A 26,881-nucleotide genomic window follows, 5' to 3' on the forward strand; every position below is an offset into this window, starting at 1 on the left:
AACTTTTATTATGTAGCTAAAAGCTGCAATTTAGATAGTCTAATTAATCTACAAAGCTCAGTTTCTATAAAACAACTATTAGCAGGTTTTCTTCAAGAATTTACTCCTTATTTTGTAGACATCCACGTGAACTAAAATATGAATCAAAATAACAACTCTAAAGGAGAAATAATTTCCCAAAGTAGTAATTACTAACTAAACCCAAGAAAAGACTTGTGTGGCTTAAAGAAGTACAGATATCTCTCTATTTATAGGCTGAACACCCTAATTCCAGAAGCCAATTTTGAACTTGAGTTTAGAATTGATTCCCAGTGCAGGGGACCAAAATATACATGCCCAGGCGCCAACAGTCAATTATTAAGCTTTTTTCACATTAAATAAAAGAAAAACATCTTAACACATCCAATACATATTTAAGTTAAGAGTCAGGAGGCTTATGTTATAGTGCAACCCTGCATATGAACATTATATTATTCTAAATCCCCACTTCCCCACCTGGATAGTGAGGGTTCCTAATCAGTGTTTTCTCTCTTTTGGAAAGCTGATGTGATTGTCTAATATAAAAATTCTTTGAAAAGCCTACAGAAAAATAATAAGTAAATTTCTTTTCGAAGTGACAAGGGAAAAAAAATCTATGCCCAAGATATTTTTCTACATTTGTACATCAAACCAATATTTAGATGATATTTAACAGCAAAAAGTTTTTTAACAATAAGAATGTCTGTTTTTTATATAGGATCATTTGACTTATTTTGTAATTTAGATAAGCTTCAATAGTTTCTCTTCCTAAAGTTCTTTCACTCCTCACAAGTTCTTCCATCTATCTCATTCCTCATCATCCAAATATATATAGATTTTTCTTAACTTTTTAAATAGGTAATACAATATTCAAAAAGTACTTATGAACATAAAAGTTCCTGGCAACCAGTCACCCAGAAGCACATCTCCATCAAGAGGGAAATTTGAACAGAGGGAGAGAGAAACATGCAACAACATGCAAACTCTTTAAGAATTTCCATTATTTCTTGAAGCAACATTTTGTAGAACTAATACACTGATAAAGTATAGAATTTGAAAGCCTCTCCTTTCAGTAAAGTGGGAAAGTCGATTAGCAAGTGAAAAGATTGGCTCAGAACCTAGTAAGACAGGGGTCAGCAATTTCTTAAGCTTGAAGTGCTTTCAGTAAAGCCAGACAATGCTAGGGAATAGCACACACAGGCCTAGTATTTACAGACAACATGTGGCAGTCTATCAGTTGATTACATTTTGTCTTCCAATACTATCAAATTATTTCCTGTATGTAAAAGGCAGGAATCCTACATTTCTGTCAAAGATTCCACAAAACCTGGCAGTGCTAGTGACTACTAAAGTAGATGAAGAAGTAGAATGAGTCACAGGAAAAAGAGGGAAAGAAGTTAAAAGACTGGAAACATACACAAACTTCCCACAAGAGCTGATACAAGACCCAAGGATCCTAAGGTAAAAATACTTTTAAAAACTGTATCATGAAGCCACCATTTATTCAGAGTCTGTAAATTCAGTAAGTGATATGTTTATACAATGTTATCAGAAACATCTAAGGCTATAAAAAATACATATATAGGAAATATCGACTCTGGCTAAACACACTGTCACTGAGGTGTAATCGGTTACTCAGATTATTACAGATTAATTACCTCTATGACTTTTTTAATTTGAATGATCTTATATACAATTAGTAAACAGCGGAATGATCTTCTTATAATGCAGAGTTAGGTATGTAAGTTCGACTTGATTTTTTTTTCCCCTGGCACACTCATTTTTTTTTAATGATCCAAGATAAGTTTTCTTGCAATTAAAGACAAAACCTTAGTAAAATATGAAGATCTTTTAAAAAAAAAAAACAGCTAGAAATCTATTAGACGTGCCTTCTATTAATTTAAGTAGTAGCTGGTTTTGTGGCTTCAAGAACTTCTATGGTTTCTACTATGTAAAGCTATCTGATCAATCTCTGAGTGCAGCTCAAGAAGCTGCAAAGACATTTCCTTCATTTTCAAAAGGGCTCTTATCTGAATCATATGTATTTTTATTCAACTGATCTAAAGAATCTATATCCCAAATAAGGAAGCATGAGAACAAGGGTTTAAAGGATTTTAAGAACTATGATGCCAGGTTAAAATGCTAGAGGAGATTTAATTAATTTTTTAAAGTATTATTATTTTCATGAGTGCTTATAAGGTTCCACAGATTTTGAACGCTGTACCTCAACCCTATTTTTCCCATAGGTACTGTTATTTTTAGGGTGTGACTTTGCAGAACATGAAGCCATATATGGTTTTACAGTGGGAATACATGTACTTGGATCTGGTCTACCTGGATAAAGTAAGAAATAATGGAAAGCAAACTAAAGACAGAATACCTGTAAAGGAGATATCCTTATTTATAATTTTTCTTTTTTTTTTTCACCATGGCTTTACCTTCTGCAAGTCAATGCGGCTAAGGTACAATGGATAAAACGATTATCAAGCTTCTCTTTCTTACCTACCCACAGCAAACTTTGTTCCAGGCCTTTGACACCTTCATTGTTTTTGATAATAATCAAAGCTTTCTGCTCCTATGACTTTTGCAGTCATATGTCAAAACTGCATATGTCTGCTCCTATGACTTTTGCAGTCAAAAGTCCTATGACTTTTGTATTCTGCTTATTATGAATCCTGTTCAGAGTTTATTTTTGTCTTGTTCCCCAGCTTATTTTTCCAGAATCAAAACATTAACAGAGTTGCGGGGCTGGAAAGTCCTTAGGTTATCTAGTCTAACTATACACTATTCTATATTATTAGCTACAAATATCTACTGACCACAGGGCTAAACAAGTGCTAGAAATGGCAGTGAACAAAAACAGGCACAAAATCCAGATATTGAACAAACTATATACACATATACACACATATATTTCCTAGTTCTGTCCATTAAGAAGTAATTTCCTACAAAGAAATTAACAAAGAGAAAATAGTAATTTTACAGTGGAGAAACCTGGCAGACACTTAACCAAATGATCAAAGTTAACATCATCTGTGATGAGATATATGGATATCATGTGCCTCCTGATACAATACACTCAAAAGGGCACACCACTTCCATAGTATTTATAACAAACATGCATAGTTTGAATTTAATCATGAGGAAATATTAGACAAACCCAAACTGTGGGACACTTTAAAATATAACTGTCCAATATTCTTCAAAAGTGTCAAGGTCAAGAAAGACTGAGGAACTGTCCCAGAGTGGACATAAATGAGATAAAACAACTAAATGTGTGATTCTGCACCAGGAAAAGGATGTTAATGGGACAGCTGGAAAATCTGAATAACATCTGTAGATAACACTGTAACAGTGTTACTGTCCTGGTTTTTATCAATTTATTAAGGTTACATATGAGAAAGCCAGGTGAAAGGTATATGAGAACTGTATTATTTTTGCCACCTTTTGTTAAGCCTAAAATTATTTCAAAATGAAAAATTATACATAAAAAGTTTTAAAATATATTTCTTAAGTCTAATATTTGAAGTCAGTGATCACATATTTCCTTAGCCTTTCCTTTTCAGACTAAATGTGTTCTTCTTTTTGGGCAAGATTCCCAGAACCCCTACTGTATTTGTAGCTCCCCTTAAAAAAAAATTCAGTTTGTTAATATTCCTCCTTAAGTGTGGTACCAGGAGTGTTTATAATACATTGATGTAGATTGCATTAAATTTCTCATTTTCTGTGATCAAGTCACTCTCTGTTTCTATGTTTATTAATGCAAATTAGAGTTGAATTTTAAAAGCAGATGCATAATGCTGTTGGCCTAATTCAGCATGTAAACAACTAAAACCTGAGTGTTCATCTTTACTGAAGTCAAACCAGATCTCCCTGTTTTATATTTGTGCAAATGATTTTCTCAAGCAAAATGTAGAATTACATTTTTCCCTGATTACTTCCATCCTTTCAACTCATAGTTTACGATGGTATGGAGACCAGTTAGATTATTCTGAACGACAATTCTATCATTTACTCACTTGGCATGCATTGAGCACATACCATTTGCGGTGTACTATAAATTAAGAATCTATTAAAAATTTGCCATGGAATTGAGAGCTGTCATATCTCATTGGAAGAGCAAGCAATGGAGAAAATCTTTAATAATGGGATTAAATTTGGGCTGGGCCTTTAAGAATAGGTAACATTTAAATAGTAAGAAACAATTACAAAATAACGGTTATGATCTTTGAGCCTAACAGATAAGCTCCACTACTTGTTAGTTTTCTGAGACTGGGCAAGTCTCTGAAATTCAATTTCCTCATTTGTAAAATGGGGAAAAAATACCTTACTAAGTAGGGCTGTTTTAAAGATTACATGAGATAATATGTGTATTCAAAAACAGCCTTTTCAGCAGACGGTGCCAGGAAAACTGGATATCTGCATGCAAAAGAATAAAATTGAACCCTTACCTTTAACAAAGACTGTCTCCTTGACTAAACTCTAGTCAGGCTCCTCTAAACCATCTTCATAGCTAGGCCTCAACCTTTGAACTTCTATCTCCTCCTTTGCATCGTCCAATTTTAGCAAGAATTCTGCTAAGAGAGTTAAGCCAGAAACCCTACCATTGATATCCGATCACCCTCAATATATCTGACCAAATTCCTCATTCCCCACCAACCCCCAGGCGATACCTGATTACCTTGGCCTGCCTTTGGCAAAAACCTTGTTAAATTGGTTTCACCAGAGACCCCCTTAACTCTGATGTTTCCTCTAATCTTCCATCCACTGACCCTGTTCCTTGGCTATAAATCTCCACTTTCCATGTTGTATTCAGAATTAAGCTTCATTCTGTAACGAAGTCTCTTTTCTCCTACTGCAACTGTTCCTGATTAAAATTTGCTTTTACTGCTTTAACTACTGTCAGGCTCTATTTTTCTTTGACGCCTCACATCATATATATAAATTGACTTAAAAATAGATCAAGGACTAACATAAGAGTTAAAACTATACAACTCTTAGAAGAAAATATATGGGAAAAAACTTCATGATATCAGATTTGGTGATGATTTTTTGATATGACAGAGGTACAGGCAAAAAAAAGAAAAAAATAATAAATTGGACCTCATCAAAATGAAAACCTTTTGTGCATCAAAGGACACTAGAGTAAGAGAGTAAATAAACAACCCACAGAATGGGAGAAAATATTTGCTAATTATATATCTGATAAGAGATTAATATCCAGAATATATGAATAACTCCTACAACCAACAACAAAAAAATCCAATTAAAAGTGGACAAAGGACTTCAACAGACATTTCACCAAAGAAGACAAATGACCAATAAACCACATGAAAAGATGCTCAATAACAGTAGTCACTAGGGAAATGCAAATCAAAACCACAACAGTTACTACCTCTCACCTATTAGGATAGCTATCATAAAAAAAAAAAAGTAAAAAATAAGTACTGACGAGGATGTGGAGAAATTAGAACTCTCGTACATTGCTGGTAGGAATGTAAAATGGCACAGCAGCTATGAAAAACAATTTGGTGGTTCCTCAAAAAGTTAAATACTGCCTGGGCAACAAATTGTGACCCTTTCTCTACAAAAATTTTTTTAAAAAATTAGCCAGGCATGATGGCGCACATCCATAATCCCAGCTACTTGGGAGTCTGAGGCAGGAGGACTGCTTGAGCCTGGGAGTTTGGGGCTGCAGCAAGTTATGATCATGCCACTCAACTCCAGCCTGGGCAAGAGAGGAAGACTCTGTCTCAAAAACAAAGGAAGTTAAATATAGAATTACTATATGATCCAGCAATTCTTCCTCTAGGTATATACCTAAAAGAATTGAAAGCAGGGGCTCAAACAGATACTTGTATACCAATGTTCATAGCAGCATTATCCACAATAGCCAAAGCTGAAAACCTAAATGTCCAAAAATAGATAAACGGATAAATAAAAGTGGTATATACATGCAATGGAATATTATTCAGCCTTAAAAAAGAATGAAAATTTGAGATATACTACAACATGAATGAAACCTGAAGACATTATGAAGACAAGTGAAATAAGCCAGACACAAAAGGGCAAATATTATATGACTCCATTTATATCTGGTGCTTATAATAGGCAAATTCAAGAGTAAGCAAGTAGATTAGAGGGGCTGGATGCAGTGGCTCACACCTGTAATACCAGCACTTTGGGAAGCCGAGGCAGGCAGATCACTTGAGGCCAGGAGTTCGAGACCAGCCTGTCAAACGAAGACCTGTCTCCACTAAAAATACAAAAATTAGCCGGGTGTGGTGGCACTCGCCTGTAAATCCCAGCTACTGGGGAGGCTGAGGCACAAGAATGACTTGAACCTGGGAGGCAGAGGCTGCAGTGAGCAGAGATTGCGCCACTACATTCCAACCGGGGCAACAGAGCGAGATTCTGTCTCAAAAAAAAAAAAAAAGGAAAGTAGATGAGAGGTTACCAGGAGCTGGTGGGGAGGAAAGAACGGTAAGTTGTTTAATCGGTGCAGAGTTTCTGTTTGGGATGACGGAAAAGTATTAGAAATGAATAATGAAGATGGTTGCACAATGTTGTGAATGTACTTAGTGTCACTGGTTTTTATACTTTAAAGCAGTTAAAATGGTAAATTTTACATTATGTATATTTTACTACAATAAAAAACAAAAAAGCAGTTTACATACTGTACTCACAACTCACATAAGGAGTCAAAAGAAATTTTAGGTGCAGTTAACTGTATGAGCAGTTACTGAGGCCAATAAAAAAGATATATGAAGATTAAAAACCTGAAATTCTATAGACAAAAATATCAAAAGTGGTTTTCTTCTAATGTTTTTAAATTTACTTTTTCTTTGCTTTTACATAAAAAATTTTAATAGAAAAATTACTTAAAGAACAACCCCTCATACAGGTAGGTAAGAACGGTATATCAGAAACAGGCTGCTTATTAAACAGAGACCCCAAATAACAGCTTAAAAAATGATAGAAGTCTATTTTTCTCTTACATACAAGAAGAATAGAAGTAAAGCAGTTCCAGGGGCAGTTATGGTCACAAGGACCCAGGCCACTACTATATCTCTCCTCTTAGCTTCTGAAGGTCACTTCAAGTTGCAAGATATCTGGTACAGTAGCTACATACATCTCATCCAATCCCAGTGAACAGAAAAGAAGGAATAAACAAGGGTAAAATGGTGTGTCACCCTTTAAGAGCTTTACCAGAAGCCCGACCCATGTCTTCTGCTCATCTGCCACCACTACCTGTAAAGAAGGCAGAAAAATGTACTTTTTAAACCCCAATATCCAATAATATAGGAGTTCTACTAAAAGGAGAATGGATAGGTGATTAGTCTGCCATATATATTTAAAATCATTTTTTCTTCTGAAATTTCAGCTTTCAGCATTATTATTTGGGAACTTTTCTAGAAAGTATAAAATCTAATCAAAAGATATAAACATATTAACAAGTCTTTAAGACACTGTACACTAAAGAGATTACATTTTAATGAATATCAAAACAAAAACATAGTGAGACCAAGTTCTGACAGCATAGATGCAACAGTAGAAATAACCTTGTGTACTCAGTTTACACAGAGTTGTGTCTGTGTGTGCATGTGTATGTATGAAGAGGCCAAAGAGTGAAAATGTTTAAATGCTCAGATATATCATAATTCACAATTTAAGTTCTTTTACAGACTAATCTATCAAATAAGACTCAATTTAGAAAATTCTGAAAATTTCCCATAAAATAACATGTCTTATTTTTCCAACAGCTTGGTTGAGGTACATTTACATAATATAAAATCCACCCATTATAAGAGTATAATTCATTTTAATAAATTTATAGAGTTGTGCAACCATCACCAAAATCCCACCTTAGAACATTTCTATCATCCTACAGAGATCTCTCCCATCCGTGTGCAATCAATCCCCATCCCCAGACAAACCACTACCCTGCTTTTTTTTTTTTTTTTTTTGAAATGGAGTCTCACTCTGTTGCCCAGGCTGGAGTGCAGGGGCACGATCTTGGCTCACTGCAACCTCTGCCTCCCAGGTTCAAACGATTCTCCTGCCTCAGCCTCCCGAGTAACTGGGATCACAGGCATGCACCACAGCACCCAGCTAATTTCGTATTTTTAGCAGAGATGGGGTTTCACCATGTTGGCCAGGCTGATCCCGAACTCCTGACATCAAGTGATCCACCCACCTCAGCCTCCCAAAGTGCTGGGATTACAGGCGTGTGCCACCGTGCCCAGCCACCTACTTTCCATCTCTATATATTATTTGCCTTTTCTGGACAGTTCAAATAACTGAAATCATACATGTAGTTGTTTTGAGTCTCAATCCTTTCACTTAACATAATGTTCTTGGAATTCATCCATGTTGTGGTTTATCCCAGAAGTTCTTTCTTTTTCTACCAAATATTAAATAGCATTGCACTGAATGGATACACCACATTTTGTTCATCCATTCAAGGGTGGCTAGGCATTTGGAATTGTTTCCAATTTTTGGCTAACATTATGAATAATGCTGCAATGAACACTCATGTACAAGTCTTCGTGTGGACAAATATTTTCACTTCTCTTCTGTGGATACCTAGGAGGAACTGAGATGAATGTTAAGTTTAACTTTTTTATTAAAAAAAAACTGCCACGGCCGGGCACGGTGGCTCACGCCTGTAATCCCAGCACTCTGGGAAGCCGAGGCGGGCAGATCACCAGGTCAGGAGATGGAGACCATCCTGGCTAACACGGTGAAACCCTGTCTCTACTAAAAATACAAAAAATTAGCCGGGTGTGGTGGCGGGTGCCTGTAGTCCCAGCTACTCGGGAGGCTGAGGCAGGAGAATGGCGTGAACCCGGGAGGCGGAGCTTGCAGTGAGCCACTGCACTCCAGCCTGGGTGACAAAGCGAGACTCCATCTCAAAAAAACAACTGCCACACTGTTTTCCAAAGTAGTTGCATTTTACCTTGCCACCATCGATGCGTAAGTATTCCAGGTTTTCCACATCCTCACCAGTGCTTTTTACTGTCCTTCATGTTAATTACAGCCATGCTAGTGGGCATAATGTTATCTCCTTATGGATTTAATTTGCATTTCTTTAATAACTACTACTATTGAGTACCTTTTCATGTGCTTATTAGCGTTTGTATATCTTCTTGGGTAAGGTGTCTATTCAGATAGGTTTTTGGATTCTCTTTATTAGGTTGAGGAAATTACCTTCTATTCCTAGTTTGTTGAGAGTTTTCATCATTAATGAATGTTTGAGTCTTTCAAAAGTTTTATTCTCTATCTGGGATGATCATATTTTTCGTTCTTTATTCTATAAATATGTAATATTATATTAATCAATTTTTAGGTACGAAACCAACCTTGCATTCCTGGGATAAATTCCACTTGATCATGGTGTTTAATCCATTTTATATGTTGCTAGATTCAGCTTGCTAACACTTTGGCTGGGAAATTTTTTGTTTGTTTTTGTTTTTTTTCTTGAGACAGAATCTTGCTCTTGTCACCCAGGCTGGAGTGCAATGGCGCGATCTCAGCTCACTGCAAACTCCGCCTCCCAGGTTCAAGCGATTCTCCTGCCTCAGCCTCCCGAGCAGTTGGGATTACAGACAGCTGCCACCACACCCAACAATTTTTTGTATTTTTAGTAGAGACGGGGTTTCACCATGTTGGCCAGGCTGGTCTCAAACTCCTGACCTCAAGTGATCCACCCTCCTTGGCCTCCCAAAGTGCTGGGATTAGGTGTGAGCCACCACGCCCGGCCCAATGTATAGTTTTTAACAATACATCTCAATTCGGAAGCCAAATTTCTGATAGTTAAAGTGAAATAAATGAAATATAGTCTTATCCAAACAATAAAATTATGTTTAATGGGAAAACATTTTATACTCCCTCAGCTTTTCAAATTTTAAGTGAGTTAAAATCAAATACAATATAAAATTAATGTTCTTAGTCTAGCCACATTTCAAGTGCTCTATAGCCACATGTGGCTATAGTGCTGGACAGTACAGCTCTAAACCTATAAGCACTATGAGGATTTAAAGAGTAAATACAATAATATAGTTGGTTGTTCATTAGTATCTACAATATTTGAATTAAAGAGAGACAGTATATACAAAAGCATTCAGAAGTGTAATACAAAGATTAGAGGCACTAAACTGTGGTCTCCTCCTCAAGGTTAGCTTTCTTGGTCAGGATAACATGGTGTTTACCAGAATGTAGAATTATACCCACAGCTTACTGTAAGTATATTTGCAAGCACTTTTATTGATCATAGACAACAAATCTACTTCATTTAACCCAGGCTGTTTGAAAAAAAATTACCTCATTTAATTTCCCATTTATAACCTTCAATAGATTATAGGTTAACGCCTTCAAAATATCCATATGATTTATCTCATAAACATGAAAACATTTGTTAATTTATCCAATGTGTTTTAATTGTACAACACTCTTCTTCCCAAAGTAATATAATCTACACGGATATATGTTAGTAATATTAGCAGAACTCTAAGTGAAATATTTGCCCCTAAATAGAATTCCACCAGTCCCACAATTCAAACTCTTCTCATTAGCCCATGTTTCTGCCTTGCCCTTGTGCACACATAATCCTGCAAAATTACAATAAAATCTGAATACAACTTGATATCTGGCTTTTTTTCACTAACATTGTATGTATTTTCCATGTTGCTATGTAGTTTTCACATATATTACTACTGATTTCACAGCACACCAAGAATGTGTCATAATTTACTCAAATACACTCCTTATTATTAGAATTTATTTCTCATTCTTTACTATTTTACAGTAATACTGTAAAAAGAACTAATGAATTAACAAACATGAAAAGCAGGCTTTATTATCAAAATTTCTTAACATAATCTAAGTAGCTGTGCATATTCTATTGTGTCACAAAAACACAGAGGACTGGTACAGAGTATTGTTATCCATGTTAGAAAGGCATCAGCTGCCTATAAGTAAAAATGTCTTTTTAAAAGATCATTACACTACTGTTCTTTTCCACGTTGTTACCCTCAAAAGACTTCTCTCAGATTAACAACTCAATATTAAAGGCATATAATAATACTTTAAAAATCGATGTGCTCCTCAAATTATACAAAAACTGACTAAATCCTATGATTCCAAAATGAAAGGGCCCTTTATCTTCTCTTATAAATTTGAATTACATATTTCTTTCCTTAAAAATATATCATTTAAAGTATGTTCCAAATGTGTACTCTATAAACTGCTTAAAGCTTCAATTAAGGATCACACTTAATTCTATGAAGCTAATATCCATTGAATTCTAAAATTTTAGTATTGTCCATTAAGTTGATTATTAAAACAGTCTTTAGTGAGGGTTAGCCTCATTGTCCTATGTTTTCTTTTGTGAATCTCTGAAGACTGATTATAAGAAAACAAATGTTATTTACCCCAGAAAGTCTTCTTCAGAGGTTTGTGAGTGAAATATATTTATAAAGGGTCAACATGAAATTATCTGCATATAATTTAACTTTAGGAGGATTAATTTTCTCTAGCCCATGTTTTTCTAACACATACCTAAGATTCAATATCTCTTTTCCCACCTCACAAATTTTTCTAAATAGTTTCACGACAGTTCAGGACTCTCCTCTGGGTATCTCCAATAACAGGGACATATATGTCATTCTGAGATAATGGACTTATTTATCACTATATTCAAAACCTTGTGGGATTTGATTATTTTAGAAACGCTACTTGACTGTTTTACCCCCAGACGTGAATAAAGTCTGGGAACAGTTGCTAGAAAGGAACAGGGATGGAATGGTAGACTGTCTCTTTCAATGCCTAAGTAATAGCCTCTTAAATTACTGTGAATAAACAACCTGACCATAGTTCTGGATGATAAGTGGCAAAAGGTTCTCAGATAATAAGAAAATGACCATTAAAAAATAATATTATAAAATAAATGTAGCTTTTAAAAATGTTCCAACATGAAAACTGCACTCTAAGTATTTGAGGGACTTCCTCCGAAACCCCATTCCAAACATATACCAATGTTAAAATTTAAAGAGAGAAAATTATAAACATATAGCCATGATCAAAAACTTGTTAAGCATCTCTGTAGACAAAAACAAAAGAAAACCTGTAGCCATAAACAGGGGTTAAGCTATAGGCCTCCTGGGCTCCATGACTACAAGTAGGCAGACGAAACCAGAAGTCTGACTCCCATAGAGTGATGAGGACTGAAAGTACTCTACCAAGGCCTGGGATCACAGCCAGGCTTGCTGCTTGAAATCAGGGGATGCAGTGGCAATCCACCGCCTGTGGGGAAAAAAAAATGCAAAAGTGAGAAGGACACTGCCAGAGGCTACAACTTATAAAACATTATGTATCTGAGATGTTAAGAGGCAATGGTTTTAGCCCCACAGTCCAGACCAGGCCAAGGGACCTGCAGGCTTGGTATCTGTATCTGCAATGGCCCCAATGTAACCTCAGGAGGGAGCCCTAAGCCACCTATATAAGACCTAGTTCTTGCCTAGGTGTCTCAGAGAAAAGAGTAAAAACATCTATAAAGCCACTAGGGAGAGGTGAAGAGAGAGGAGAGAGAAACTCACACTCAAGATGGGCCTGAAAATTAAAATTCCACCCGCAGAAACATAATATTTCAATTATCAAAGAGAAATTATTTACTTCACAGTTTAACCACCTATGTGCAATTCTTAACAATGCCAAAGTCTAAAACATTTTTATAACACAATGACAGGTTTGAAGCAGATACACAAACTGCACAACTATACACGGGGTGCTGCTTCAAGAGTCTATAGCAATTTCTGGCTACATTTTTAATTAAGTTTATTCTGTGGCCTCTATTATCAAAGATGGCATACAAGAAATCATCTTATTTTTCAATCTTCCATAAATTTCCTATTGCTGACTTTGATAAACCCTGGGAATTGTATATAGTAACCACAAATCATGCCTAATACAGTGCCAAGACAACTGTAACTATGGTGGCTTGCGTCTTCTTTAGGGTGGCCTTGGTACATATCTAAAGACAATGAAAACAAGTAGCCCCCTCAGTTTGGCTGTATTTTTTTTTAAAAAAAGGCCTTACTGTGTGGAGAAAATCAACAAATAATTATTTCCCTTGTGCATTTTATTTTAAGGCACAAAGAAAAATTATTTAGAAGAAGTATATGTTCAGGGGTACTCCAGAAGACAGTGAGTATGTTGAAAGTAGATAAGAATTATGATTTGGGCTTTAAGAATAAAATTTCCACTGAGTAGTATTATACAAAAACTTAACAGGTTGTTTCATAATCCCTATTGTTAGACACCATCAAACAGGCTAGAAGACCATCTGCTGGGAGTGCTACAGAAGAGACTCCTATATAAGGAAAGAGAAACTCGTGAGGTCTCCACCAACTTCAGGACTCTATTGTCAGTTTTAAAATTTTTGTTTTGTTGTTGTTTTTCCCTCAGCATAGAATGTTTAAGATCTTGGACACCAGTACAATTTCCTAGATGTACCAAGTCCATTTGAAATAACAGGAGCTAAGTATGTGTAAGAACTGTCAACAGTAAAATCTACTTCTTTTTCTCAGCTATTTATGAAATTACAAAAGGTAAAGGCAAAAAGATCGTTAATTAATCATTCAGTTCAAAGTAAAGCTGTACTCATTAGGAGTTATGAAAAGGTAGCAGAGGCAGCTAGTAAAAAAGGGTGATGTTAGAATCCCTGATTGGTATTATGAAGAGCCAACAGACTGGCACACAAATAGAAATGCACCTAGCAATCTCTATTTTAAATCATTTAATTAAAGATACTATAATAATCAAAATAGATGACAGGAAAGAATATAGTGAATATTTCATAGCTAGCAATATATAAGATGTATGAGTTTCAGAATAGGGAGAATGGGCACCCTGAAAGCTAAAACTACAAAATAGGAACTCCAGTGATTTCTTGGTCAAAATATCACTAACAACCTAATATATTGTTAATAAATAACACTTAAAGAATTATAAAATATAATAGATGAGCTAGCAAAAGTAAATGACCAACTTTAATTAAAGTGATTACCTGAAACCACCCTTAGCAGACAAGCCTATGCATGGAAGTTCAGACAACCAATGTTCCTAGAACAGCATGAACTTTATACCAATAGCCTTTACAGAACAAAGCATGGTCAAAATGTATACTATAGATAACTAACTAGGAATATGATAGCTAGCACAATTGGAACAACCTAAAAACAAAACAACAAAAGCTACACTGGGTTTAAAAAAATACGAAAACTACAAACTATGTCCCTAACAAAATGGAAACAATAGTCAGTGAAAAACAATAATCAGTGATTTTATCCAAAAACATTTAGCTATATCTACACAATACAGAAATGTTAATTCCCTAAGGCTATCCAATGTATGCTATCCAATAAGCATTAGGCATATTTAAGCACTTAAAATGTGCCAGTACAACTGAGAAACCAAAATTTTAATTAATTTATATTTAAATTGAAAAACTGATATTCTATTGAGTTACTGGAAAGTTTTGCTTATAACGATTTGGGTACGTGAATGTACCTGTTAGCTATATGCCTTATGAAATCTCAATACAGATCAAGTATTTTCAATCAAAATTTGGCTTCCAAATTAAGGTGTGCTAGAAGTATAAATGTAAAACATACACGGATTTTGCTGACTTAGTACAAAAAATTAAAATGTGAAATACTTCATTAATAATTTTTGGCTGGACACGGTGGCTCACGCCTGTAATCCCAGCACTCTGGGAGGCCAAGGTTGGCGGATCGCCTGACATCAGGAGTTCGAGACCAGCCTGACCAATATGGTGAAACCCCGTCTCTACTAAAAATGCAAAAATTAGCTGGGTGTGGTGGCATGTGCCCGTAGTCCCAGTTACTTGGGAGGCTGAGACAGGAGAATTGCTTGAATCCAGGAGGCGGAGGTTGCAGTGATCTGAGATCGTGCCATTGCACTCCAGCCTGGGTGACAGAACGAGACTCTGTCTCAAAAAATAATAATAATTTTTGAAAATGTGACTCCATGTTGGAATAATATTTTAGTATATTGGGTTAAATAAAATACATTATCAAAATTAATTTCAGGCTGGGCGTGGTGGTGCACTCCTGTAATCCTAGCTACTAGGGAGGCTGAGGCAGGAGAATCGCTTGAACCCAGGAGGACGAGGTTGCGGTGAGCAGAGATTGTGCCACTGCACTCCAGCCTGAGCAACAGAGCAAGACTCCATTTCAAAAAAAAAAAAAATTAATTTCACCCGTTTTTTACATTCTTAAATGTGACTTTTAGAAAATTTAACATCATCTCTGTGTTTTGCATCACATATCTATTGCACAGTGCTGCTCTAAGGGATCAATGGCTTGAAAAAGTGTGTCAGCTGTCAAAAATCTGAAATATCTGTTAGTCATGATTTATATGTAAAATATTATGTTATCCCTTAGTGTCACAAAATATTTCTTTAGGCTACCCAGAATTTGAATACTTATACATTTCAAAGTCATCTGTATCCTCTTCATACAGTGGATCGTTACAGATCATTAAAGTATTACTCTAGAGTTATTGTAAACTTTGGTAACATTTAATGGCCATTCTGACATCCAGGCTAAGTAATCAAGTAAAGAATGCTAATTAATCAAAGACTTATTGATTTCGTCTCTATCTAAATTCCCTCGCCCATACTTTAACAATACTTTTGTTTCTACGAGAGCTAAACAAGGATCTTTAGTATAGGAAACATTTTGATAAGAATCATTTTATAAAACAATTTTATGTTTACATATATACTTTTATATTTACCATATATATATACTTTACAAGCTGAACATTTTATACTCATAAACTTATATACTCAGCCTACACACTCATAAATTTATAAATATATTTACTATACACACATAAGTATATAAATGCATACGCACACACACCTGCACCCTCTCGGTCATAAATTTTCCCCTGGAAGAAAAGCATCAGAACTGCATGCCTTAGCAGTGCTTTCCCAACCTCTTTCATACCATGGCACGTTACAGAAAATTGTATTTGTAAGACACACTGGAGGAAACTGTTAAGGCTGCTCAAGGGAGGGCATCACTATCTCAGCATGCTTGCAGCACACCAATTGGGAAGCTCGGTCTTAAAAGGCCCTGCAAAATACTGCAAGAACTCTCTGACTCATATTTTGTTTTCGTCTGTCTCATATTTTATTCCTACTTATGCCTACAGTTGTGAAAATACAACCCCTCAACATTTTTAATAGCAATATCCAAAGAAGGCCACAAGATGGAGATATTACTCCATTTTCATCTATATTTGTATTTATGCATTTTTCTGTATACGTTTCTATGTGTATCCTGCTTTCTTCCTCAGTGGTATTCTCAGCTACTACCTCTATCTCTAACATTATTCTAATTCCTCTGCCACTCGGTTTTAACTTGCTTTATTATAGAAATATATAATGAATACCATCATGATCTTTGTTTTTAATATTAAAAGCAGGCAGATAATTGAAATATTTTCTTCTAGCTCTATATTTTCCCACTTCTCTAAAATTAAGATCACTTTTTTTTACCCATTTTTATCCTGCGGGCAAACTTTTTTTAAAAAAATTGCTACCCACGAAGTAATAAGTAGTCCAAGAGTCATTTGCTCTAATACTTTCTACTACCTTGTAAAGCTACAGATTTATTACTTTGTGTCAATATCACTCAAAACTTCTCTGGAACTTTTCTTTGAGAACAGTCCTCAAGGCAGTCTATCAGCATTACATGAAATGTATATTCAGATCTTTTTATCAATACAAAGTATTTATCCGAGCTTGCTAACCTAATTTAGTCACCAAATTTAGCTCCAAATGACTGTTAGCTATAGCCAAAAATCAAACCCAACTTTAAGATTTACTACTAATGAGGCTAATGTGAAGAATATGCAGCAAGCTTTGAAGGCAATTCAAAACAAGAAGCTTCAGTGATGTTTTAAGAGACAGCAGCATGTTGAAAAACTGTGAAGCTTTCCACAATAAACACTTGCAAAATCAATCTAATTTACTTTAAGTTAAATCTTATATACTTCCAAACGTGTGATATAAAAAGTCACACATTGATTGTGTAAAACTACTATAGAACTGCACAACATGGCTGTCATTTGAACTTTATCAAATGTCTAAACTAAAATGCTTTAAACATAAGAAGTTGGCCAGGCGCGGTGGCTCACACCTGTAATCCCAGCACTTTGGGAGGCCGAGACAGGTGGATCACGAGGTCAGGAGATCGAGACCATTCTGGCTAACACGGTGAAACCCCGTCTCCACTAAAAATACAAAAAAAAATTAGCCAGGCATGGTGGCGGGCGCCTGTAGTCCCAGCTACTGGGGAGGCTGAGGCAGGAGAATGGCATGAATCCGGGAGGCAGAGCTTGCAGTAAGCCGAGATCGCGCCACTGCACTCCAGCCTGGGTGAGAAAGCGAGACTCTGTCTCAAAACAAACAAACAAAAAAACACACAAGAAGTCTATTTCCTACTACATATAAAAGATCCATAAAGAAATATTGCATGATATAATTAAAACACAATTTCCAGACTTCCTACTTTATATATATTTATATTATATATACTTATATATTAATATATTATATATATTTATACATGTTAACTTCCGCAAATCAAACTTAATCACCAACTATCAATACAAAACACCACTTTAAGTCAGAAAAGAACCTAAATAGTAATCTTATCTGTTAACAAAAAGTGTGGTAATTGAAAATAACTGCTAATAAGATTTGCAATTAAAAAAAATTTTCTAAAAGTCAGAGGTTTCTTTTTAAAGTATAAATTCAGTTGGTCATGGAATAGATTCCTTAACCTGACCTGTTTTAATGGTATAAATAAAGTCCTTAAGGATTGACTAGAAATAAGAAGTTTCTACCTTCCTCATGTGTACGGACCCTAAGATTTCTTCATGGTCTATTCATACTTTCCCAGTAAATGGCAACAATGATCTTTTTCTTTCTGGTCATAACTCATTTTGACTACTGCTCACTATACAGGCCACAGTTGAGTTTCATGTAACAGTTTAAAATTCTATTTCCTTCTATAACCAGGAGTTGTATGTATTCCAGAATGTGTTTAACCAAGGAAATTACTTCATTTTAGAATTCTAGTATTTGCTCTTAGTGGCATCTTAACGTTGCTTTTCTCCATTTTAACACTGCTGCATATACTATGGCACGTCCTTTAATTCTTGATCTTAGATTATTAGCTTTAATATTAAGCAACTCAAATATATTAGTTAACTGTGAAGCTGCACAGAGCTTAATGCCTACTGCCTCAGTAGCAATAAAACAGGCATCCATCTGATAATGAAGTATACTGTTTTATACACATATTCTAACAAAAATGTAGAACGTAGCATGCCCTTGCTTTTGCAATATGCCTGGTTACATGTGAGATTTCAGTTGCTGGATGATGTAATCAGAAACACTTATCAAATATGGTGAATGAATCCTCACCTTGCTTAATTTAGTATTACATAAGATGGGAAATGAAACATAAATTCTAGATTAAATTTCTAATTAGGTCCTTATGACATGCTTAGACAAAAAATTTCAGTAAATATAAGTAATACTCAAATATCAACTATTCAGTTCTTAAAATGAAATACTATGCTGTTATTTAAAACATGTAATCATATTTTTACATTCATTAGTATAGGGCCCATCTTTTACAATTAAGTGTTTTGATGAAAATAAAGATTTTTGAAAATATGACTGTGACTTCATTATAAAATGATCTAGGGTCCTGCTTCATCCAATCAGAAATCTCTCTTTCCACTGCAATTCCTTTCCTTTATTTTTGTATAACTCTGTAAGAAAGGCTTTGGAATTGTTTTTAACTAGGTGGAATTAACTGGTATCATTACTGTCTAAATAGACCCAATAATGCCCACAGTGGAAAACAGTTCTGAAAGTCACATAGTACCATTTATGGAATAAGCAGTTCACTGAGAGAGAGCATAACAAAGCTGAGAAAAGGTTTATTACAGACACTAGGCATTTTATCAAACAACTTTCATTGGCATTACTTACAACTGCCATATAAATTCTCCTCTCAGCAATCAAGTCAAATAACCTTAACCTCTGTTTTATTCTCAACATTGAACAAAATATGATTGTGAAATTAACCACATTAAACCAATCACTAGGTAAACTGGTGACCCATATAATATTTTAGAATATATTTCTAGGAATAATTGTAATAGCAGAAGCCATTCCACTTTCCCAGTTCAACTTAGGCTATTGTCTATGAATAACAAAAGATACAATATTCTAAGAGTGTTCTCATAATTAGTGTAAAGAAAAAACTGAGAATAGCATAAAAGGAAAAAGGAAACTTAAAACTAAAAGAAAGTCTCTGTTCCGTCAGCTCTAGATTATACGTGGCAAAATGTTCACAATAGACTTGCTTTATCCCATAAAATTGGCTCAGGCATCTTCCACTAAACTATACATATCACAAAAAGAGTGTGTACATAAGAAAACTAATTTTATGATAATTCTATCTGATGCAAAGATGTATACAATTAAACAAGTACTTATTCAGCTCTAACGCTATGCATGCCTACATCAGAAATATAAATGACTGAAAGGTTAGCTACCATTCTAGATTCTGTGTATCTTTTTCTCCAAATTAAAAAAAATTGGATTCTACAATAAAAATGGGGAAGCTATTATTACACAACACACATGTACAAAGGAATAGACTCCACAGAGAAAGACTGAACTACACTCAACACCACAAGCTCAGTGGATTCCACTGCAAGAATCACTGGACAAAATTGACAATCACAGTACAAATTCACCATCATTCATGAATGAAATCATCATCTTCATTTCTAAAAAGGACTGTGATGGGCTTTAGGGAGGCCCCATTAACTGGTTTTTCCCATCCAAAAAACTGAGTGGACACAGGAGTCGGGCAGACAAGAGATGAACCTTTATAACTGATACAGCTATTGAAGAATACTGGTTAGATGTGATGGCCAAATGGGCTTGCTAGCAATTTGTGCCCTCTCCTCTACATTCTAGACTTTGAGACAGTATGCTCAAGGGTAAGTCTGGTTAGGATAATTGCCTTACTGGTCTGGGCAGAGAGGTGCAAAGAGACTGATTCCCACTACTCATAGCTTTCTGACTGATCAGCTCTTCCTAATCAAGCAAAACAGAGCAAAGGCAATCACCCTCCAGCAAGGTAACTCACACCGCCATGGTAAGATGTTAGAGATGGGTCTAGTGATCAGTGGTGTTTTTTTAGGGAAGTTCCTCCCTACCATGGGGCACAGATGAATGGGCAATAATTGTCCCTCCTCTAAACAGGCTAGCTAATCTGTACATTTGAAAATACAGGCCGAATGAGCTTAAAAGGTTTATTAATTCCTATCTAAAAATTAAAATCCAAATATTTTATAAGCACATCCCTGTTCTTCTGCTTTTCTTCTGTTAACCAAGTTTCAGCATTCATTTGAATATAAGGATTTAGTTATAAAACACGAGAGAAAGAGAATGAAGCACATTTTCTAGCTACATAAATAGAAGTCTGTAATGACTGACTGGCACCATGAAGACAAATCTTGACTTCAGCATAAAGTAAATACTACAAAATTTAAGATAATTTAGCTTGTCATTATTTCAATTCACAGATTTTTTTAAATGAATATGAAGTGTTTACTGTTGGCTAGAATTACTGTATACAAAGGATAAGGAAAGTCATGGTCCCAAAAGACAATTAAAAGAAATATAGAGGCTGGGCGCAGTGGTTCACGCCTGTAATCCCAACACTTTGGGAGGCCGAGGTGGGTGGATCACCTGAGGTCAGGAGTGCAAGATAGGCCTGACCAACATGGCGAAACCCCATCTCTACTAAAAATACAAAATTAGCTGGGCATGGTGGCAGGTGCCTGTAATCCCAGCTACTCGGGAGGCTGAGGCAGGAGAATCGCGTGAACCCAGGAGGCAGAGGTTGCAATGAGCCAAGATCGCGCCACTGCACTCCAGCCTGGGCGACAGAGCGAGACTCCATCTCAAAAAAAAAAAAAAAAAAAAAAGAAATACAGAATTGCCACTGACCCCACAAGAAGTACAGGTGTCTGAGAAGCAGGTGCTGTTAAACAAAATATAAATACTGTGCAGGAACCTATAATTTAAGATGGTAACGAAAGATCTTTCAATAGCACATCTTTTTTCCTACACTCCTCTCTCATCTTCCCCCCATCTCCTCTGAAAAGATGCAATATCCAAATTGGAGTGCCCTATTATTAAAGTCATTCTAAACATGGTATGAATGACTAATAAATCATCTGTATATACCCCCCAACAAAGACTTCTGCAACCCCTTTCTCGACTTCTAGAATGGACGTGAAATCTAAGGATACATGGAAGAAGATTCTTCTGCTGCCTGAAGGCTGTGAAAGATTACATAGAAGTAAAACCTGTTGAGTAAAAACTGTCAAGCAACTACTTGTTTGGGGAATTACAGTTTGCATTTAGTTACAATGTTTATAATGTTTGATTCAATAAATATTTAGGTGTCTACTATGTGCCTTACTATGAAGAAAATAAAAAGCTACCATCTGTCCTAAAAATGAGGCAACTAACTTGTCCAAGGTCATAAGGTGGTCTGGTCCAAGTTCTAAGTCATCTGTTATTCAGATTATAGAGCTTAGAGAGTAACTGAGTTATCTTATACCTGGTGGATAAGGGGATAAAGAAGATGCCACAGTCAGTCACTACCATCTCTGCCTTCTAGTTTAGGATATGGATATCTCAAAAGAATGTTCTATATTAATTGTCTCCAATTCTTCCCTTTCATTCTCTCCTGAACCCAATCTACCCAGACTATTGAACTCACCACTTCACCGAAACAGTTCTTACTGAGGTAGCCTGTGACCGCCATACGGTTAATTCCAACAGTGAAGTCTCAAAGCTCATCTTATTTGAATCATCATCATCATTTAACCCAGCTGATCCCTTTGTCTTTGAAACATTTTTTTCACTTGACTGAAGAGAACCTTGTATTGGTTTGCCTCCTACCTTACTGGTCGTTCCTGCTCTATCTTCTTTGTTGATTCCCCTCCATCTTCTTGACTCTTTTTTTTTTTTGAGACAGAGTCTCGCTCTGTCGCCCAGGCTGGAGTGCAGTGGCACAATCTTGGCTCACTGCAACCTCCGCCTCCCGGGTTCAAGCAGTTCTCTACCTCAGCCTCCCGAGTAGCTGGGATTACAGGCGCCTGCCACCACGCCTGGCTAATTTTTATCTTTTTAGTAGAAACGGGGTTTTGCCATGTTGGCCAGGCTGGTCTTGAACTCCTGACCTCGTGATCCACCCGCCTCAGCCTCCCAAAGTGCTGGGATTACAGGCGTGAGCCACCACACCCGGCTCCTTGACTCTTAAAGTCTGGAATCCCCAAGGCTTAGCTCCCAGATCTCTTCTCTTCTCTTTTATGTTCACTCCCTTGGTGAACTCATCCAGTTTTGTGGCTTCAAGTTACTCTCTAAGTGCCTCGGACTCCCAAATTCCTATCTACAGCCCTAAACTTTCTTCTTGTAACTCTACACCTGAATAACCAATTGCCTACATACCAGCTCAACTTCAATGTTTAATAGACACCCCAAATTTAGCATGTCCGTAAACCAAATTCCTGATGTTCTCCAAACCAGGCTCCTAGTCCAGGTTTCTCCATCTCAACAAATGGCAATTGCATCCTTCCAGTTACTGAAGCCAAAATCTTTAGAATTATCTTCAGTTTCTCTTTTTCTCTCACATACCACATACAAGCCATCAGTAAAATTCTGTTTGCTCCATGTTGAAATTCAATCCAGAATCTGACCATTTTGCACCACCTCCACTGCTACCACCCAGGTCCAATCTATACCACAATTATCCCTCTAAGTAACTAATGCCTCACAGACTATACTCAGTACACTAAAGAGATCATTTTGAAATTCAAGTCAAATCATGTATCTTTTCTGTTCAAACACCACCTCCCCCAACTTACCTGTAAGTAAAAGCCGAAGTCCTTACAATGGCCTACAAAGCCCTACATGGTCTTCCCTTACCACCTATGACTCAGATCTTGTCTCCTATTGCTGTTCTCCTATTACTGTTTTCCTTGATCACTCTGCTCCAGCCACACTGCCTGCCTTGCTATTCCTCAAACGCTAAGCAAGCTCTTGCCTCCTGGCCTTTGTGCTTACTGTCTGCTCTTCCTTGAATGTCCTTCTACCGTGCTATGGTCTGAATGTTTTTGTCCTTCGAAATTCTTATGTTGAAATCTAATCCCCATTGTGACAGTAATACAAGGTGGGGCCTCTGTGAGGTGATTATATCACGAAGGTGGAGTCCTAATGGATGAGATTACTGTCCTTATAAAAGAAGCCCCAGAGAGCTGCCCTGCCCGTACCACCATGTGAGGACACAGCAAGAAGGTGCCATCTATGACCAGAAGGCCCTCACCAGACACAGAATCTGCCGGTGCCTTAATCTTGGATTTCCCAGCCTCCAGAATTGTGAGAAATCAAGTTCTCCTGTTGAAAAGCTGTCCAGTTCATGGCATTTTGCTATGGCAGCCCAAATGGCCTACAACACAACAATTACCCACATGGCTTAATCCCTAACTTCTCTCAGAGGCCTGCTCTGACCATATAACATTTATATTTACTTACTTGGCTGTTTACTGTCTGTTTCTCCCTACTGAATTATAAGCTTAGGGGTTTTGTTTTATATAAAGGTCAACTCCCAATGCTTAAAATCCAATAGGCACCAAACAAATCTCTGTTGCGTGAACAAGAAGAGATTAGTGCACAGAGCCAGGTCATCACTTTCAGCAGCCTACCTACTTTGTTCTGGTCCCTCATGTTTGGCTAGTCACCAAATGGCTCTGGCTTGAAAACTACACATGAAAGACCCTGGACAGGTTGCATTTGTCTCCACCAAATTTCTGGTCCCTGAAAGTCATCTAACAAAGTTAAGATTCAATGTAAAGAAAAAAACTCGTTCCATTCAGTTTCTCTGCTTGGACAGAATAAAATTCCTCCTGGCATTCTTTCCAATTTTAATACAGCTGGATAGAGAAACACAGGTTAAAACAATTTTCTGGATCCTTCTTTTCGGATTCTACCTTGACGAAGAATCTTCTTGATTATCTATGCTTCTTTATTTTCTCATCTTTGCCCAGAGAGTCAAGTGCTCTGGTTGTTCACACTGCCTAATTAACTATGCAAATCAAGTTACATGAAATTATAAATGAAAATTCTATGAGTGTTCACATGCAAAGCTAGATTACATGATCTAAATTTTAAACTGCTACTAAATTTCTGTTCTCTTAAAGGCACTTAATTTTTCATGAATAACTGGATCTTCAAGATTTCTGGATAGATTATGTTTAAGACTCTCTTTACGTACAGAACGTAATCAATGATGATAAATTCTAATTATTCCCAGTATTAAAGTAATTCTTAAAAGTCATCAGAGCTTCACTAATTATTTTTACACATACTCCATCATTTGCTTTGAAAATGAGATATATAGTGTATCTATAAGCAGGGAGGGGCACCAGGTAACAGATCATAAATATAGTTATTACAAAGTTGCTTGCATATATGAATCTGAAGTGTGAAATGCCTATACTTTATAACTCTTACAAAAATAAAAAATTGTTAGACTCATGGTACCCTGGCAACCCAGCAATTTTATATTCAGTGATGGAATGAAAATGCAATGTCTGAAAATTAAAATTCAGTAAAAGTTCAATAGTTCACCCACATTTATGATAACCTATGGGGGAGGGGGATGTGCATTTCATATCCAGTCATGTGAAGTGTGCCTTGAATGGCAACTATCGTAAACATTAATTTTTTACTCCCATAACTATTCAAAGCATTGTACGAAGGGCTCAATCAGATCGTGTGAAGTGTACATTTTTCACCCCATAAGCCTGAAATCAGCGAAATGTTATCTTCTCCTTCGCACAAGGCTTCAGGTAGAGACTGGATATCTACCCTCACTCAACCACCCTCAATGGTAGAACTAAAAAGCAACAAATGGATTTTACAAGTTAATGTCTCAAGCTATAAAAGAGAACGAAATGAAACAAAAGGAAAAGGGGGAAAAAAAACCCCATTCCTACATTACTGACCGGGGGCTTCTCTTCCAATCGCATCCCAAGTCCTTTGCTGCTCAAAAAACTTAACACCTCCAACCTGGCAGACGCTTCAAATTCCTCCAGATTTCTAAACTGCGAAACAAACATCTACCTAACAGGCTAAAAAGATGACAAAGTACAAAGTAAGAAAAACTTTTGCAACACAGACACTGGCCACAGTGCATTCCTACTTTCCCAGAAGGGAAGAGGAAGGGAGGCAGCTGAAATAAGAATAAGGATGAGGTAAGTATCGGTGGAAGATGACAGTTTAGGGTGAGAAGCGGCTGCTCTTTCTCACATTCAGGGGGACAGGAAGGCAAAAGGTAGGTGTTAAATTAAAAAAAAAAAAAAGTCTACCCACACCACTCTTCGTTCTTCCTCCAGCACAGCTGGAGGGGGAAGGCTCTTCCCCAGAACGCTGGAGCAGAGAGAAGGCATCGCCACCCTAGGCTAGTGGCGCCGTCCAGCCTGTCACTGGGGCTGGAACTAGAAAAGTTGAAGCAGGAGTAAAGATCTGGGAAAGACGGACACGTCCTTCAGAGGCTGAGGACCCCGGTGACCCGAGCTGAGGGCAGCCAGAGCCCGGGGTGACCAAGCCCTGCCCTACGTGTCCGGCTGTCTCTGAGGAACCGGGTCGCCTGACGCCTGCCCTGGCCCCTCTCCGCCCGGCCCCGCGCGCCTCCTTGCTTACCTGCTGCACCCCGAGGAACTGGTAGAAGTTGAGCTGCACCTCCTCCACCAAGTCAAACAACTCCAGGTCTCCGCTCTCCCAGCCGCGCGCCGGCGCCACGGCGGCCAGCAGCAGCAGCAGCAGCAGCAGCAGCCACAGCAGCGGCGTCCGCGGCGGCGGCGGCGGGAACGGCACCAGCCCGAGCTGGCGGCGTCCAGGAAGCTGCGCTGGCTGGGAGCAAGGAGCCGTCATCGCGCTGGGCTCGGAAAGGTCACCCGCCGCGCAGCTCCGTTGGCCGAGAGCTGGGACGTGGCGGGCGGCGCTGGCTGTGGGGAACAGCGCCTGTCAGTGAAAAGTGCGGGCAGGCGCACCGGAGCGGCCCGCCAGGTGGCTGGCCCCAGACAGAGCGCGGAGGTGGCGGGAGCCGGCTGCCGGACGGGCGGGTGGGTAGGCGGGTAGGCGAGCGAGGCCGCAGCCAGCGCTACGTTCCGCAGACCCTCGCCCCCAGGCCTACACACAGCTGGAGAGCCAGCGCCCGGCGCCTGGGCTGCACAGTGGGTGAGGCTTCCCTTCGCCTCAGCCTATCCCAGGCCTCGCTTCCGGTGACATCATGTCTCCTAGCAACCGCGGGAAGGGGGCGTGGCCGGAAGCCTGGACGCCTGGCGCCCCAGATCTGGGCCTGGGTGAAATGCCTTTCAATCACTCGCGCGCACGGAGCAGCTGTACCTGCGCCCACATGGGCTGAGAGACAGGGACGGTTATAGCCATCCCGCGTCCACCTGGAACGCCCCACGTGGACTTCCCCCGAAATAGCTACTGTCTTCCTCTCCCCTAGCTATCGAACACTAAAAGCATATTTGAAGCCTGATTAATTGATTATGGCTTCCATGCATTTAATTAGTCCATCAGCAAAGAAGACAGGACAAGTTGAACCAGGTTCTAAAAGGGGCAAATCTAGTAAGTAGAGAGAGGTAGAGCAGAAAA

General features: G+C 37.7%; 1 protein-coding gene across 2 annotated transcripts in view; it reads right to left on the reverse strand.

Moving 5' to 3' along the window:
- Nucleotides 1-26,512, reverse strand: part of DNAJC1 (DnaJ heat shock protein family (Hsp40) member C1) — a 247,390-nt gene extending 220,878 nt beyond the window's left edge. For both annotated transcript variants that reach the window (XM_054660816.2, XM_507688.8), the window contains exon 1: nucleotides 25,919-26,512. In XM_054660816.2, the coding sequence (XP_054516791.1) occupies nucleotides 25,919-26,149 (231 nt within the window). In that variant the 5' untranslated portion in view covers nucleotides 26,150-26,512. The remainder of the gene's footprint in view (nucleotides 1-25,918) is intronic.
- Nucleotides 26,513-26,881: the final 369 nt, after the last annotated feature.

The sequence above is a fragment of the Pan troglodytes genome, chromosome 8 (genome assembly GCF_028858775.2).
Source record: "Pan troglodytes isolate AG18354 chromosome 8, NHGRI_mPanTro3-v2.0_pri, whole genome shotgun sequence".
NCBI lineage: Eukaryota > Metazoa > Chordata > Mammalia > Primates > Hominidae > Pan > Pan troglodytes.